Below are 18,400 nucleotides of genomic sequence, written 5' to 3'. Positions count from 1 at the left end.
ATTCCCTGTGTGTCATTTATAGCCAAAGCTGTGCTTCTGAGTAGTACCAAGAAGCGGTTCAGCTTTTTCTTCTTGGATGGGTATTATTCTTTCCCTGTCGCAGGTGGTTGTTGAGGCATAGAGTGGGTTTGAATGTGGCTGGAACATGCCACAGCTGAGTCTTAACACTGTGCATTTAAGAATCTCAGATCAAAGCTATCATTGCAGTCTAGGTATCCTCTTCAGATGCTAAATCATTTTCTGCAGCATAAATGCTGTGACTTACCCTGCCCTGTTTCAGTCTTGTTGGCCAAGACAACAGTATGAAAAATGACATTGTCATTCCTCAGGAGTCTGAAGGAACTACAGGTAGTCACTTTTGAGTTTTTTTACTTTAATAAATTGGCCTATACTATAAAAAAACAACAAAAAAAAAAACAAAACAGAACAACTTTTTCCATTGGGGGGAGGAGATGGAGAGTGAACAAAACTGAAGAGAAACTGTGCTTCAGGCCTCTGCACTGGTGGATTGTTTTGTGGTGACTTTCAAAAGCATTTAAAAACAGTATTGTTTACTCCCTAGGATATACTGGAGTACAAAAAGAAACAGAGACCTCAGAAAATACGGATGTTGGATGGTTCAGTGAAAACAGTCATGGTGGATGATTCTAAAACAGTTGGTGAATTGCTGGTTACCATTTGCAGCAGGATAGGTGAGACTTGGAGACCCTACATATATAAGAATTCGGGGCTTTTCTATCATATTTACATCCTGAATGTGTATTGGATTAAAAAAAAAAAAACATGCATTTTTAAAATTCAATTTAACAATTAACACATACCAAGAACTTTTTTAAAAAGACATTGTCCAGCTTTTCTTATAAAAGTCAGTAGAAAGTTTAGCTACATCCTAAACCACTTAGATGCACAGCAGATGAAGACAGAAAGTTATCTGACCACAAAGTGCTAACTTTTTCAGTATTTGCTAATTTTACATATACTTTCCTGCTGTGTGGTAGAGAATTAGCACTAAACTTAATTGCAGTTAGAAAAGATAGAACTGATTAAACTTGAAAATATACCTAAATGTAATATTTCATGTAGTTATGATTTATAGGTTTGACCACAGCACTGTATTCTTTGTGAAACTAAATATGGAAGCCACCCAGAGCAGCTGGTCTAAAATGTGTCGCATTAGTTAAGGTCCATTTTTCTATTTATCTAGAGACATTTTGGAAAACTAATACAAATTTAATGATAAACATGCATTCAGCATGGATTAGTTTAAATTAGCTTAAACTCTTGCTTTATTCTCATTTAGAATTCAAGTGGCCTTAATTTAATTTAGATTAATTATTTGGGAAGTGAATTAAGCTAAATTGAAATTGGTCTATTTTAATTCTGTGTGAGTGTTCCTATGCAGGGTTCTAATGTGCTGTAACTAATTTACTTCAAAAATTAATTTGACTAATTTTCATGAATGTGGGCATGTAGGCAAGCATTTCATTTGCTTTCCTGTATAACATGATCACGCTTAACAAAACAGTAGAACGAGCAAGCAGAACAAAGAAATGAGAGCAACTTGCACACAGGCTAAAGGCTTTGAACTGACTTTCAAGATGGTTTCATGTAAAATTCATAGAAAGGGTTGACAGTTTTAAAGTGCTAAAGAAGGAGATACTTTGCATGTTTTCATTCTTCGGTGTGCTCTGCCACATTTCTTCTACACGTACTGAGCAAACTGAAATTACCTTCCTAGGAAGCAATTGTTCCTAAGAAGCAATTGTAGCTTGGCATGTTTGCATCCTGGAATTTACTGCTAATTTAAAATGCATTGTGGTCTTAATCATGCAACTTCTCTTGGAAGATAGCAAGAAGTGAGTATCTTTCTGAAAGTGACAAATGTAAAATACAATGAAGTAATGGTATTTTTGGAAGGATTATGTCAAACACTGGACAATAGATCATGAATGCAGAAGTTGTAGATTGTTTTTGCAATCCTCTTCCCCATAGTGTTTGTCATCTGGAATATCTTTATTCAATACTTGCAATTAAGCATTAGTGCTATAGAAAAGAATATTTCATCCATCCTAAAATGCATTGAACTTTCAATGTTATAAACTTTGGATTTATTTATACTTGCAGGAATAACAAATTATGAAGAATATTCTTTAATCCAGGAAAGCATTGAAGAGAAGAAAGAAGAGAACACAGGAACTCTTAAAAAAGATAGGACATTGTTGCGTGATGAAAGAAAAATGGAAAAATTGAAGGCAAAGCTTCATACAGATGATGATTGTAAGTAGTATATTCCAGGATAATTCTTGGACAAACATTTTTCCAAAGAATTATGTAAGAAAACACATGGGAGTACATTTTTTGGTTCTTTAGTATCTCTTGGTTGATTCCTTCCTGTATTTTACACCCATTTATTTGTAATTTCATTTTCTACACTTTTTTAAGGTGTATTTAAGTGGATCATTTGTTACTTATAGCTGTGAAAGTTGGCATATCTTTTGAAATGTTTTTTTGTGTTTCTTTTTTGGTGGGGGAGGGGTTTATAAATGGGAAGGGAAGCTCATTTCCATACTGATCCTGTTTTCCCTTTCATTAAACGGTTGATGCCTTCTTATTTCCACCTAATTCTGAAAGTCATCAAAAGGTAGTTTTGTCTTTGAAAGTATACATTTTAGAGGTAAATAGAGTTTGCCAAAGAACTAAGACAGTATTTGATTTGTTTTATATATAAAGTCATCAGATCTTTGATTTGCATTTTATGTTAGGGCACTAAGGTTAACTGTTACTAGGAGAAGGAGGTTTTAAAATGTATTCAAATATCAAACTGTGAACAGAACAATTGGCAGTTTTAGGAGGAAGATGTTTCTGAACTTTTAGGTTGTTTTACAACGCAACTTTCAAAATTTGAATTAAATGTTACTATAACTGTTCCTTCAACATTCATGGTGTATTATGCTGTAGTAAATTCTTGCTTGTCAGCGTTGCTTTTCCTTCTTAAATTCTGATTTGTAGCAATGCTCAACACTGGACAAGAAACATAAGTGAAAGCAGCAGTGGAAATGCCAATGATCTTCCCAACAGATATTAGCACTGGCAACACTACATATTTAACAATGCCTGTGTCTGTGGTTCTGTTACAGTAAACTGGCTAGATCACAGCCGAACGTTTAGAGAGCAAGGAGTTGATGAAAATGAAACACTACTGTTGAGGAGAAAATTCTTTTATTCAGACCAAAATGTAGATTCAAGAGATCCTGTTCAGCTGAACTTGCTTTATGTTCAGGTATAGTATGTGGACCAGTGGTATCTGTTCTGCCTTATCTGAGGAAACTTGTGTAGGTTTGTTAGAAAAAAAACAATGCTTGACTAGCTGACTCCTCCATTGCTGAAATACTTTGTCTTCTAGACTTGCAGTTCTGACTGTGCTATGATTTTGTTATCCCTCCAAGAACATCTGGAAATACAGAGGCTTTAGAAAACTTTGTATTTGAGTACTTTAAACACAATAATGCAGACTTAGATAAAAATCCACTGACTGTTGTGTCCTTGTCCTGACTTCCTTAAAAATCATGAAGGCATCTTGTCTTTGGATAAGAGTTTTAGGAATCTGGGATGGTAGTTTTCATGATTGTTTTCTGTAGGTGATACTTTCTCTGTAACATTGAATATCAATTTAGTCTTGCAGGCAGCTTTCTGCTGTTGGTCTCTTTTCTCTTTCTGCATGATCAGTGAGAGAGCCTCTTCCTCACCTGCTTTCCAGTATTCAACCCAGATAGCACAAGGCAGGCAGGCATCCTGTTCAAACTGGACCATATCATGGGACAAAGTAAGAGCCCTCCTAGACAGGTTCACCAAGCTACTGAAGATGCCATACTCTAGCCAAGTTGGGAGTATTTCAGCAGAAGACTCTTCAATAGTAGGCTCCATGCAGTGGGCTCCAGTGCAATCTGAAAACAGTAGGCTTTTGAACTTTGTGTTAAGGGTTAAAAAATAAAGGGAGGAGGGGTGCTGTTAATTGAAAGAGCCAATAGGATCTTCAGTTGTTGTATTTCGAGATGCTTCAGATAGAATTACTCTAAATTATTTTTTAAAACTCCAAGGTGAATGATAAAGATAGCCTTGTTTTTATGACTTCACTGAATTTTCAGGTATTTTAGAGGATTGGATCACACTGAGTCATTTTCTTGCCCTTATGTGTTTTCTTCGGGTTACTATTATGGCCGTATGTATTCATATTGCCATTCCACTGTTTGCTATATGGATAGATGAGACTTCTGTTTCTAGAACTATGAAATCTGTCATTTTCTATGAGTAGTAAATTTAAAAAGGAAGAATGTTTCTTGCCTTCTCTTTTTGCTATTTCTATAATAGTATTTCTGTTCTACCTAACAGTTATGTAGTTAAGTACCTACTAGTGTTGTGTGTATGTAAGTATATGTATATGTATGGTTATACATGTTGTGTATTACATATACACATAATAAAGGAAATGTATATTGGGTCCTTAGGTGATGAAAGTTACCACTATCAGGGTTTCATTATGTGTGTAGAACTGACCAGAAAAGAATCTGGCCATTTGTTTTTGGGCATTAGCATATCCACAGTGGAGTAACCAAGATATTCAGACAGGAAGTTGTGTTGCTTGATTATTGGCATATGTTCAAGCTTTCAAGAAATTTCGAATGCAACAATTGTCACTGACATGTCTTTGCTTACCTCTTACAGGCTCGCGATGACATTCTAAACGGCTCCCATCCTGTCTCCTTTGAGAAGGCCTGTGAGTTTGGAGGCTTTCAAGCACAGATCCAGTTTGGACCTCATGTAGAACACAAACACAAACCTGGATTCTTAGAGTAAACACTTCTGTTAAGTTCTAAATTTGGGCATCAGTTCAGTGTAACCCAGTGTAACTCAGGCTAGATACAGTTCAGTACTTAAAGCTGAGGTAGCTAGATCTGTGTTTTCTGCAGCAGTTTCTCTGTGGCAGGAGCCTTGTTTGCATAAATCAGCAATTCCAGCTGCTGAGGGAACCTTTCGCAGTGGTTTATAGGCAGCAGATGGGACTGTCTGCTCCAGTGATGCTAGTTAGGTGTGCAGCTGGAGTCCTTTACAACAGTGATGGCCATGCCAGCCCTCTCTCTCCTCTGCCACAGCGCAAGGCTGAGGTTGTACAGTAGCCTCCACTTCTTCAGTGCAGCCACATTCTGTCATGCGAGTTCTTCCATCGGAATTGCCCTGAACTACTCAAAAGCTAGGTGCAGCTTAGTAGCCGCATGTTGGTCATCTTGGTTTAGACTTGAGAGTGTAGTGAAAAAGTTTGTTATGCCTCAGTTACTGAGTTAGAAGAAATGGGATTTTGTTCTTTACTTTTTGTCTACTTTGCCTGCATTTAGTACTGCTGTCTGTGAAGTAAACATGCACCAGTATGTATGACAGATGCTTGATTTGCCAGGAAAGCAAGTGAATGTAAAGATGTTACGTTATTCAAATGATGTTTATATTGCTGTGCACAGAGGTTAAGTTTTCCAGACTTTTTGTTAGAGTGGTATTAATTATACAGATTCACCCTTTCATGACATTGTATAAATGGAGGTCTAGAACTGTGCTCTTCGTTTTAAACTCAGACGGGATCTGCCTACAGGTGACCCATTCTTTTACCTTTATTGTCGTACTTACTTTTATGTTCTCTGCAGAGCAAGTTGAGTTTTGCTAAAATTTGGATACCCCCCCCCCCCTTTCTTGCAGTTTTGACTATTCATACTAGTTTACCTAAGGTAAAACAAACAGAAGGCAGGAGTTTGAGAAAGAGAATGAAAGAAGTTGAAGCTATTTAATGAGCAGTAAGTCAAGCATTGATTTTGTGTAAGGCTCATAGAAGCCTGAGTAAGGGTGTGCAAAACAGTGGGTGCRTATCTGGTTTTTGTTCTATTAAACAAATCCATGATGAGTGCTAAGTGCTGACTCTCAGCTACTTACCTTGGTGAACCAGAGTCTATGGTTTACTGTATCTCAGGGAATCATTTTAAAAAGATGACTTGCTTTGGAGTGTGCCATGCTACAAGCTTGGTTGTTCAAAACACTTCGTTATTGAAAGAGTTCCCTGAAGCAGCTGTTACGTTATGCCCAGTTATGTAAATAAATCATGTGCACAAACTTGCTTCAGTTCTGATTTGAGTAATCAGCTTTACTTTGTGCCATCTATCCTTCCTACAGATTGGCTTATGAGCCTCTCCTGATAGAGCTACTGGTACCTCTTCCGAATCACAGAGAGCCAGCGTAGTAGGCTCAGTGCACTCCTGGTCCTCATTTCTTTGGGCTGTGTCTGGTTACACAAGAATATTTCTCTGGGATTTATCCATTAAATATTTATTCTTCCCTTCTCCCTCCAACAACCCACCCAAGTATTCCTGCAGCAAACTGTCAGACTATTACCTCATGACAAGCTAATGCTGTGTCACAGTTATGATTTCTGGAGTTAGTTGTTTTCCATAATAGCTGCTTTTGATTTTTAAAGCAATAATCTCTCCCTCCCCCCCTCCCCTCAATTACCAGTTTTCTTAAACAGCTTTGCAGGGTTCAGTTACTTTAATTTTTTTTATAGGTTTTCACCTTGGTCTTTGCTGCCTATGGACCCCCTTCCACTTTTAGGTCCCATGTAGCAGCTTTATTTTACATTGGACAGGAACTGCTTGGTGGATGATTCCTCTTCCTTGTATACAGTGCTAGATAGACTTAAGTCCATCACAGAATAAAATGTTACACATAAAGTGCAGTATCTTTGTATGCTAGTAGAAATAAAATGTATAAATAACTGAATTTCATGTCAGAAGAGAGTATTTTCCAGTGGAAATGGCATAAAATTGGAGTTTCAGATTTTAAAACCTTGTAATTGTGTGCAGGGCATTTGTCTTGTCTTGCATTGTCGGCAAAAAGCGCAGGACATTCTCTGTACTTACTGTTTTATTTTCATTGAAAAAGGTATTTACTGTATTAAGATTGAGTCTTGTTAGGCCATCAAGTCTCGTCTCTCACTGTTCTGGCATATGATTCATTTCATAAGATTACAGATTTTTTTGATTTTTAGGTAAACTGGCAACACCTGATTTTAAGCTTGCATGCTTAATTTAGCTTGGTATACTTTTGGCTGTACTTAGCTGTCCTGCTAGCCTTTGGTGAAACTTCATGCTTTTGTGTTGTGAGCCTAAACAAGCCAAGATCTCCTGACTGGTTGTGAACAGTATATAGGTTGTATAGAGGAATGCTGATTTTTCTGAAAATGACTCTCTCCTCTTCAGAAGACATTTCATAGGGTTTTTTCCTTTGTGAAAAAAATGAGTTATTTTTTGAACAGATTTCACCTATTTCTTATTCTTTGGAAGAATATTGCTTCTGTTCAAGCATTAAAGTAGTTATATTTAATGTAAACTGTATGCTATAGCTGTATTTGAAATACAGTTGGGAAATATCTATTCACTCACCACTGGAACCTCAATACACTGCAGATTCCCTGAAGGATATTCCATCTGCTTATACAGAAAACAGCATGTACCAAATTAGGGCTGTTTTCTTTTTAGCACTATTTTAAAACAGCTTAGTTTAGTTTGCCATGACTGCAGTATGTTTTTATGGACAAATTTTTTTATCTTTATTTTTTGTCATTGATAAATGATTCTTGGCACAGGATTGAGGATTATTGCATGCATCTTGTTAACACTGATATTGGCTGTTGGAAATTCCTTAAAGCTTATGCCAAAGTGTATTGTGAACATTCCTAGGCTATCGAATTTCAAATAGCTCTATGAGGAAGAGCATGAAGGAGCGCTTACATTTTTGGATTGCATCTGCAGGGGAAATTGAAATTTGAAAAAATATCTATTAAAGAAATCTTACTGTGTATATGTGGATAAGAAAGGACTGGCTAAAATTACTGACTGTTGTTTTTTTATTTCCTGAGGACACTCAGTAATCAGTTAGCTCACTTCTTTTATCCAGCTTCTTACAGAAACTCCCATCTTACGCTTTGTCCATGGAACACTGGATATACCTTTATGCTAATAAAAAGCAGTAAAAATAGTGCCACTAATATAAGTAAAATGGTTTGAAGAACTGAAGGAGCAAACTCGTATTGGATCATAAGCACTGTTTGCTGTTAGATATTTTTGAAATAAGTTCRTTGTTCAGTGTAATATTGAATAATTAAAGAAATTAAGAATGCTAAATGAATAATATATTCTGGATGGTTTTGCCACCTCCTTTGAACAAGCTGTTAACAAAGTAAAACTATTTGTTGCAAAATAGGTGAAGATGTCTTGCTTATGGGTAGCATTAAAATAACCTTGGAGTCTGTTTACAACTAGTACTTCACCCTTTCAGTGCAGGTGACTACTATTTCTTATTGGCTGATAAGTGGAGGGTCTTATAAGGGAAAAGCATTAGTTCTAACTGCCAGTCGTATTTGCAAGAGCAAGTATGGGCTCGTGCTTAGTGGACGAAGAGACACTCTGTTTTCTTACATTTTCTTGCTCCAAATAAGATTTGTTCAACAGTCTGGATTTAAGGAAGTGTGTTTTGGTTAATAAGTAGATACACTGGAAGTAATAATTCTAGTAGCTTTTCTACRTAAGAATAACTAAGAAAATTAACTCCTGTTAATAAAAGATGAGAATTAGAAGTGTTGATTAAACTGTATTACTCTTCTGCATAAGTATTTTCCAGGATTAAACTGGGTTTAACTCAGTTTGTTTTTCATTAGCCTTGGAACTGAATTTAACTAAACAGGATTTAACTGAACTAAACTACAAAATTGTGAATAAAAGCACCAACTTTTAGGATAATAAGGTGTATTCAATCCTTGTTTACAAAATTAATTCGGCTTCCCATCCTCTTCCCTCCATACTTCAATCTGTATAAGTAAGTCCTGAGAAGAGATTTCATTACTGATTAGTAAGCCATTTCATTTCATTACTGATTAGTAAGCCATAACTGCTTGGGCATTGGAAGAACTATTAAGAAGATCTCTTGCTCATGCTTTTATTTATATTGTTAGAATTTTATGGAATGAACAGAGGGAATGATCTCATGACTGGAAGTATTTTTGAAGAAAGCACAAAATCCTGACTTACACTTTGAATTATTTTGTCTGTTGTCTGCCATGCCAGACTTCCTTAAAGGCAGAAAGTCAGCCTGTTTTGTTTTGTTTGTTTCTTGTTTAAAAATCCACAGTAGAAATACTTCTCAAAACTCTGTCTAGCTTTCCACAGTAGCGGAAAGCTTAAGCTCTGTGTGTTAATAATGTACTTGTGTACAGAATAAATCAAAATGAGAAGGAGATTTTTTTTGGTCATTTCTTTTGCTGTTTTTCCCAATACTCCAAAGAGGGAGATAAGTAGAAGGCAGTTATTTGAGCTGGGGAGTTCTGCTTGTTTTATGTTGAACTCAAGAGTGAGAATCCCAACCTTTGTGTAAACAACAATTCTCTTCATACTAAATATATACCGCAGAATATATGGTATCTCTTCATCAGACTCGAGCATTGCAGATGGGAAGACACCATTCAGAAAAGAACTGTCATTTGGTAAACGTGATGTTGGTATGTCTTGAAGTTGAGGTGATGTTTGGCTGAGATAAGCTGTTTGTTTTATTACACAGCAAGGAGGTACAGCTGGATGATATTGTGGGGCATTAAAAGATGCTTTCTGACTCAAATCTATCGTGGAGGCTGAACAGACTTAGTTTATTCCATGTTCTGAGACTTCAGTATCTGAGTGCTGCAAAAATGAAGACTGGTTATTTATTACTTTGTTTTTGAGATACCAACTGATATTAAATGTCCACTTATTGGCTTTGCAGTTTTTCAGTAAGTATAATTGTACTAACATTTTTTGGAAGACTGAGAGGAAGAACTGTCTGCCCCACACATCAGTAAATCAAAGCGCTACTGGAAAGTAATAGCAGTGTCTGAACTTGGACACAGAACTGGCTCAAGTTTTGATTACTCCTTCTTCCCCCGACTACAATAAGTGTATTTGGAAATGGATGCAAACCCTAGGAGTGCTGAAATACATCATATGGTTTAACAATGGAAAGTGTCCCAGCTCTTATTTACTTTTGATGACTTTTCAAAACATGAAGAGATACTACTTGAGGATGTAGCCAAAATATTTCTCCTAATTATGCCAGTTTTGCTCTTGACCTTACCCTAGTTAGCTAGCCAGACAGTCTGTTTCGTTTCACTGTATAGTTATTTTATACCTGTTTTAGGAAGCATGGAGGCCTTAGTACTGATAAAGGAGTGCAGAAAGCATCCTTTCTCAGGAAAGCACTATTAACTAAATTTTTTTTTCCTAGCCTAAAAGAGTTCCTGCCTAAAGAATATACCAAACAAAGAGGGGCTGAAAAGAGAATATTTCAGGTAATTGAGACTGAATAACTTAGAACAGTTTTCTTTGCTTTGTAAGAAAAACATGAGTGCTCTTTCACAGAGTATACTTTGTATGTGTACTTGACTGACCTAATAATCAGAAAATCAGGTGCAAAAAATGTTAGCTTTTTCTTCTCTTTTCTCTTCTCTATACCAGATTTATTATCTTGATCCTTTTTTCTTCACTGATGATTGTTCAGTTTACTTTGAAGGGGAGAGAGTAGATATTCAATGTTCTTAAGACCATGTTCTGTTACATTGTAATATAAGAATGTGCATTTCTACTAAAATAGAAGCATATTTAGAAAAACCAATTTGATTTCTTCCACACAGCCCTTCATGCATTTATTATTCAAGCATGAGCTTCAAGTAATACAGAGTTCTGTAGTACTTGAATTTAGTGATGTGCCTAGGAAGCGCTGCATTGTAAAACACTGAAACAGTTGAGCATGAAACATAGCAATAGTGTTGGGAATGGTCTTAGCATTTGAGAAGTGTAGATGTGCTAGATGTCTGTGCTGACTGAGGCAAAACTTGGCAGTATAATTGAATCTGGAAAATTTTGAGGTCAGCAGCTGAAATCAAGTCATACAGTTTCTGGAAGAACATACCAGTGACCTGTGATCTCTATTTGGGAGACAAGTTGAACAGCAAGAATAGCTCACGTAATTTCTTTTGACTCTTACGCTCTCTGTCTGGGAATTTTATATCTCATAGTCTGTTCTACCTGGAGCTTGTCACACTTGATTGGACATAAAGTTGTCTAACATTTCCCTGTATACCTTCAGTTGTTGGTGGTAATAATGTTGGAGTTGCAGCAAAAATTATTTTGTTCATTCATTTATGAGTATGAGATTCAGAGCATGTGACTTTGCCCATTTGAAATATTACACACAAATAGTTTCAATCATGACATTCTTCAACATATGGACAAGAAATTTGTCAGTGATTACACTGATACTGAGCAAAGACACCACAACACCAAGGCAGAAAAGGCAAGCTGTCTTTTTGAGAAATGTTGGCCATTTTCCCAAGTCACAAAGTTCTTGAATTTGGCAGGTGACTTTTTTCATCTGTAATGATGACATTTGGTGTCCTTGCTCCTCTGTGACCCTGATTGCATTTACTGTGCTGGAATTTGCAGAGTTACCTGATCAAACTGTGACTTTGGGATGCAGAAGGGTTTTCTGAGCTGCAGTTGTTCCTCCCAGTTCTGTGGAGCAGTAAAGCAATGAACTCAAACCGGAGCTGGGAAAATGTTTTCCCTGTTCTTGGTACCATCAGTCAGCATGGAGGGGGTGGCAACCAGCGGTTCAGAAGGGGGTTGCAAGGGGAAGATGGAGTGTGACAGCCAGACTCTCAAACTATTCAAATAGCACGAGTTTAGGATGGACTCTCAGAAGGACTGACTGGAGTAGGAGAGTATATATTGAGGTGAGGAAGTTTGAACAGGCAGTATTGGTATTATAGTTGCTTATAGGTAATGAAGTCTGCTACTGAATAATTGCTTAAATAATAAATAGGTGGGGTCTTATGACTCCGTTTCTGTATGAACATTTCAGAATGAACCATTTAAAAACATTGCTTTTTCCTCATCTCTGGAATTCTTTTCATGTGATGACAAAACAGATGAAGCTGCAACTAGCCAAAAAAAAAAAAAAAAGTAGACACTATGTAAGTATAAATTTAGATGGGGAAAGTGAGATGGAGAGCACCATTCTCCACACAGTCCTGTAGAAAAGAGGGAAGTTATACTGTGCCACTGTCTAATACAAATAACAGTGACATAGCGGTAGTATGCAAGTCTATCAGTAGCAACATAGCTATAAGTTCATCTCAGAGTTCATTTAGGGCCATTGCAAATAAAGTATTCTCTTTCAATTAGAATAGGACAGGAATGTAAGGGGTAGAAATATAAAATTAATACCCCAGAAGAAGGAAATGGATCCAATTTCCTTTTGAAAGCAGGCAAAAATGACAGCAGGTAATACACAAAGGGAATAATTAACGTGGTGAAAGGAGATTGTGAACTTCTAGTTCCTCTTTATTTTAGTTAAAGGACTAGGTAAATAAGCCTCGGATGAAATGTGCAATGATATGGTAGTGAGTTCCAGAGGTTACCAAAAGTGAAAAACATTTTAAGATGATTATTTATGCAGATTTGCAGTATTGAGAATAGCAGCAATACTTAGTTGGATTTTTTTAAATGTTTTAAATGTGATTTAAATCTACTTGATCTGAAAAGGGAATAGCATGGATGATGGTCAAAGAGAAATACTTCTTTCAGACAGGTGGTTCGTGTCTTCTGGATGTGAGGAATTACGGGATATAGTCTTGCTGACATCTCTAACCACTGCTATTACAAGTATTCTAATTGCCATGCTTATTAACTAGGCAGCCTTAAACAAATAAAAGATAATATGTATTTTTCCTTTGTTTCTAGATGGAATTATTTCTGTCTACCATTATTCCAGATGGGATAATTTCTGCCTAATACTGAATCTCATTACAGGAGCACAAAAACTGTGGTGAGATGACTGAAATAGAAGCCAAAGTGAAGTATGTGAAGCTGGCACGTTCCCTGCGGACCTATGGAGTGTCCTTTTTCCTCGTTAAGGTAATGCAGATCTTGCTGACCAAAAGTATACTTGATTATGTATTACTTTAGATCTCCCCGAAACAACAGGTCAAAGTTGTTCTTTCAGCCTTGTTCCTAAAAGCCATGTTTGGAAAAATTGTTCAATTCAGTACAAGGGATGGGATTAGCGCTTGAATATTCAGCTACTACTTAGATAGAAAGTAGAATAAACTTAAGCCAAAGTTTTCGTTCTTGGTTTCCTCAAATTATAGTGCTAAATCTTYATAGATAGCTGAATGCAAGTCTCCTCCTAAAGTACATAATCACCCATAAATTCTAATGAAGCAAGTAAAAGGTGCAAATATTATGAAAAACCTGCAAAGGATATCATTTATACTGAAAGAATGACCTTTCTGTTTTGCCTTCTTTAAGTGAAATTGTCTTTTTAGACACCTTTAATGGAAAAAGCAGTCTCAGTTCTCCAAAGGAGCTGTTGAGCTACCGAACTGGAGGCAATGAAATCTTTTCAAGCCTATCAAAAGCTGTGCTGCTTTTCAGTATCACAAGCCAATAACCCCTTTAGACAATACGTGTTGTTGATTACGTACCTTTTCGGAGTAGCTGCTATGTATTATGCATCATTAAGTCAGAGATGAGTTTCTCTTCCCCTTCCCTCTCCTTTTTTTTTCTCTCTCCCCCCCCCCCCCCCCAACAAAAAAAAAGTTTTATCATTGCTTGGATCATTAAACATCTTCATTTGAATCATGCAACTTCCAGCCTAGTGATACAGAAATACAGAGCTAAATGTTCACCAAGATACTAAAACAGTGAAATTGAGTTTGGACATAAATCTTTAAAATGCAAAACACTGGAATTACTTACAAAGCACTATAAACAATAAGATTTCAAACAGACTTCTTCAGCTGATTCAAAACAAACTGATAATTCAGTGGTAACTTGTTAACACCATATGGTTGACTTGTATAGTAAAAGATAAAATTGCTTCCCCTCCCCGCAGCSCCGACTTGCACATGCTTTTTTCTTTAATCCTAGCTTAAAATTAATGATAGTTGAGTCAATTAGCTATGTCATAGAACTTCAGCTAGAAGGAATAATTGGTCTCATTTTCTGAGGACTATCAATGACTTACTAGATAAATAGGAATTTTGTTCTTTGCAGCCTACTGCATAAATTCAGTGGAATGTGGCACCTGGATTCATTTTCATTTTACAATAAGCTTTTTTTTATAGTAAATTGATAGCTAGGACCTGTACTCTGCAACCTTGAAAAGCTGCAGGGGCAGAATGTTCAACAAACTAAGAAGCAGCATCTGGCAGCCTTCAGACTGACCCTGTCCCTTTCTTGCATATTTCTAGAGAGTCTGCCGTGATGGCTTTTTTTTAAGTAACTTCCCAAGATTCTCTCCCTAAAATCCTTCTTTTTTGCAAGGAGAAGAAGGGGAAGGGGACTTTCTTCTGAACTGTATGATAAAGATCAAATACAGTTGAAATCTTTGAATATACAAATGTTCATACTTGTCCAGCTGTGCTTTCATGTGCACTAGTCAGATTGTAGTTCTGTAAACAGTGGCTTTCTTGTATCAGTTTAAAAGGTAGTAAGTGCACTTTCCTAGTGGACTATATTTCTGTACAAGTCAAGTATTTGAGTTATATGTAGCCTGAGTTTATTGTCATTAAGATGAAAACATTTTGAATGTTAAGTATGTCAGAAGAGTACTGATATAAGATTACTGTAAGAGAAAACCCTAACTTTGGGTCATTGATTTCTTTAACATTTGAGGACTTGCAGTGGCATTTCAGCATTGCAAGTACACTGTACTTTTGATTGGGATTTGCTGCAAAGGATCTGTAGCTGGTTTTTAATTTCAGGTGCATATCACATTGCTTTTCTGAGGATTTTTTTTTTTCCGCCTGATCTTGTATAACTCATCAAAATTCTGATCATCTTTTTGGGTTTTCATTTCTTTGTTTCTTTGTGATAAATAGTGAGTAACAAAAGAGTTATTTTAGACAGAAATAACAATAGACTGTTTTATGTGTTGTCCTCCCAGCTGTGGGGGGGGGGGAAGGGCAGGGCGGGCTAAAAGAACTACCATCATGTTGTTGCTAACTAATTGCAGCCAATTGACAGAACTTCTTAATACAGTTCTTGGAAATCATTTGCTTTTTTTTTTTCTTTTTCTTTCTCTTTCCAGTATATTCCCTCATGTTTTTTCCTTTCTCCTGGCATGCTCCATTTGAATGTAAAACAATCCCTCGTGTTCTGTTATAGGAAAAAATGAAAGGCAAGAACAAGCTGGTTCCTCGTTTACTGGGGGTCACCAAAGACTCAGTGATGCGTGTGGATGAGAAGACCAAGGAAGTGTTGCAGGAATGGCCTCTGACAACTGTGAAACGCTGGGCTGCCTCACCTAAAAGCTTCACTCTGGTAATCTTTCTGTATATGCTTGGAAGAGGTATCAGTATGAAATGGAGAAAGGACGATGGACTTGTACTCTGAACAGTTTCTAGAACTTGTTTTGTTCTATCTACATCTCACTATGGAGAGCCACTGGCATGCGGATTATGAGCATAAATAGAGCTAGATGGCTCATGGAAACATCTTACAATTGTCAATTTAAGCAATTTTATAGATGTAGTGGGTTTTGTAACTTATTTGGCCCATTATGAGTAGAATGTCTTGTATATGAAAAAGTTGTTTTATGTGGTAGAGCAAGACTGTGGCTAGAAGCCAATAACTCACTTTGGAAATTAGACAATCATTATTAATGATGTGAGTGATTACACTTCAGAAGATGTTTCTGAAGAGTTCTCCATCATCCAGAGACTGTCCGACAAAGTCAAATTAGGTATCTGTGGATCCTCCAGCATTTCAATCTATACACCTGTGATTAAGCTGAAATAAAAAGCATCCTTTATTCAACATATGAATCTTGGAATAGTCTCATCTACTGTTAGTTATGGTAAAATGTAATACAAAATAAAATTTAGATCTTTAATTTTCTATCTCAAATTTTTTGCTATTTCTTCATTTATTTACCTTCCATTTACAAAGAGTTAATTTTTCTTTTTCCCCCCCACCAGGATTTTGGCGAGTATCAGGAAAGCTATTACTCAGTACAGACCACTGAAGGAGAACAGATCTCTCAGCTAATTGCAGGTTACATTGATATCATCCTGAAGAAGGTATATTAGGATGACATTTAGTAAAAATGCAGTAAAATCAATAAAATGACTACAGAAGTACAAAAGCTATAGTGTGTGCAAACTGGAGTTTCTCTGTTGTGAAATTAATGTTGTTTCTTATGTTTTCATGTGATTTATATATAAATAATATCTCTTTTAGTTTAACCTAAGTGGTTGTTTATGGAAAAAAATATCAAGGCTGTTAATTATAGTGATAGTATGGGTCAAGCTCTGTATAGCATTCTTGGGCTGTGTTTTTCTTTCTGGAAGGTGATGTGCTGGCTATGAGTGTATATACAGAGAGCAGCCTAAAGCTGTCTGCTCAACTATGGATATTAAACTGGGGACCAAAATGGTGAGTCAGGTGGGAGGAAGAGATTCTATGGAAGCAGAATGTTGAACTATATTAAAGGTTGTGCTATAGTTATCCTGTGGCTGTCGTATTTGCTGCAACAAAGCTGAAGAAGTATTTTGCCAAAACTTAAGAATAAGTCATAGTATTACTTAGCAAATACCATGGTCAGTAAAGCAGAGATTTATATTTCATTTCTGCAGACAAATGGGAATGTTTGTGAAGGCACCAGGCTATCTTTATACTTGGCTTTGTTACGTGTGCCGAGTAGGAGAGGCCGATAAGCACCTCACTTGTGAATCTTTTGAACACCAGAATAAGCTTGATAACAGAAAATACCAGCTTTTGCCAATAAAGCATAGAGCTGAATGGTCATATGCTGACCACATTATATAGAGAAGTGTAATGTTCCATATAGCTCTGGGTGCTCATTGCTGATGAATTTTTATTGTATTAAGGTTCAGCCAAACTAGTGTTATAATAAACTCTTCATAGTAAAGAAATGACAGAAAACTAGGCAGCTCAATAGAATTTATTGCCTTTGTTCATGAGAACCATCTGGGATGTAACATCAAGTTGGGTGAAATCAGAGGTTGAGGGTAGATTGCTACAATTCATCACAGCACTTACCTTTTAGTCCCAGATTTAATGAATGTTAAATAAACTACAAGTTTCAATAGATAACTTAAAATCTGGCTCTAGCTCGTTTAAGCTTCAGAAGTAGCTTCACTCTGTGATTCCAAAGTAAAGCAGCCTTTCCATGCTGATAAAATACAGATGTGCATATTTCCACTCTAAAGCCAATGCTTTGAGTTCTTCTTTACAATCTGCTAACACATCTAGTTTCAAAATGAGTGAAGTAGGAACAGGTTAAATAACAAACACCCATGATGCTTCATGAGTCATATGAGAAACATGCAGTTTCCAGCTGTCAAGTCCAAGTTACCACTGTGCAACATGCCTTAAACTGTGGTTTACCCCTCGGTTGCATAATGTTTACTCTTGGTGTGTTTTGAAAGATTTCAACTCATTTGCTCTGCTGTAGATTGGGGGCACTTTTTTTTCTGCTAAAGTGTTTTGATGTTAAGGAAATCTTGTGCTACAACTTGTTAGTGATAGATCATTGTGATAGATCATTGATCAGTAGGCAGGGAACTCTGAGCTTAAGTAACTCTCTTTTTTATTTTTTAATATAACTATTTTTTACTATGTATTAATACGGAAGTAAGATCCTGACTAGGAGTAGGCATTTTCAGTTGATGCATAAATGCAAACTAAATGGTAAGGGATTTTTCTGGACAAAGTTAGTAGAGGTGTATGGATATGTGTGAGGAATTCTCATTAAATGTGTCTAAAGTCATAATGAATGTTTATCTAGGTCTACATGCTGAATATTCAGACTGCAAGTCACGTAAGGTAGCAAGCAGAGTGTGTCTTTGACCTGGTCATGTGTACTCCAGGGTCACCAGTAGAAATGGACAGCCTTTACAAGGCATTGCTTTTATGTCTTACAGTAGTTTGCTGGTTTAATAATTTAGACTTGAACCTTGTGTACCTCTTCCTCCCTTATACCAGCATGAAAAACTGCTTCAAGAAGTTAGATGTCCAGACTATCTAGATGTCTGAAGTAACTATGGTAAAATGACTTTGATAGTGTTAAATTTACTGTCTTTTCTGTAGCTGTAGATTTCTAGTGGCAGGTAGCCGTAGGTAGTAACACTTTGGCATGCTGAAGATGATCTGTAGTTGAGTTCTAGTGGGCTGAGTTTCAGTCCAGCCCCATTCCTGAGTCAGAACAGGATGGGGAAGGAGATGAGCATGCCATACCCATGTCTGGATGGTGATGT

The 18,400-nt window shown here is 36.6% G+C and overlaps 1 protein-coding gene across 2 annotated transcripts in view; it reads left to right on the top strand.

The window, feature by feature from the left end:
- TLN2 (talin 2) overlaps positions 1 to 18,400 on the top strand; it is a 215,958-nt gene that overhangs the window by 98,316 nt on the left and 99,242 nt on the right. For both annotated transcript variants that reach the window (XM_085303277.1, XM_085303278.1), the window contains exons 5-12: positions 563 to 692; positions 2,125 to 2,277; positions 3,138 to 3,280; positions 4,723 to 4,850; positions 10,345 to 10,408; positions 12,930 to 13,034; positions 15,288 to 15,443; positions 16,100 to 16,201. In XM_085303277.1, the coding sequence (XP_085159403.1) occupies positions 563 to 692; positions 2,125 to 2,277; positions 3,138 to 3,280; positions 4,723 to 4,850; positions 10,345 to 10,408; positions 12,930 to 13,034; positions 15,288 to 15,443; positions 16,100 to 16,201 (981 nt within the window). The remainder of the gene's footprint in view (positions 1 to 562; positions 693 to 2,124; positions 2,278 to 3,137; positions 3,281 to 4,722; positions 4,851 to 10,344; positions 10,409 to 12,929; positions 13,035 to 15,287; positions 15,444 to 16,099; positions 16,202 to 18,400) is intronic.

This window comes from Rhea americana, unplaced genomic scaffold (genome assembly GCF_003343005.1).
Source record: "Rhea americana isolate MKP2758 unplaced genomic scaffold, rheAme1 scaffold_2, whole genome shotgun sequence".
Lineage (NCBI taxonomy): Eukaryota > Metazoa > Chordata > Aves > Rheiformes > Rheidae > Rhea > Rhea americana.
The sequence above is the reverse complement of the archived record's forward strand: the minus strand, read 5'-3'. Positions and strand labels throughout refer to the sequence as shown.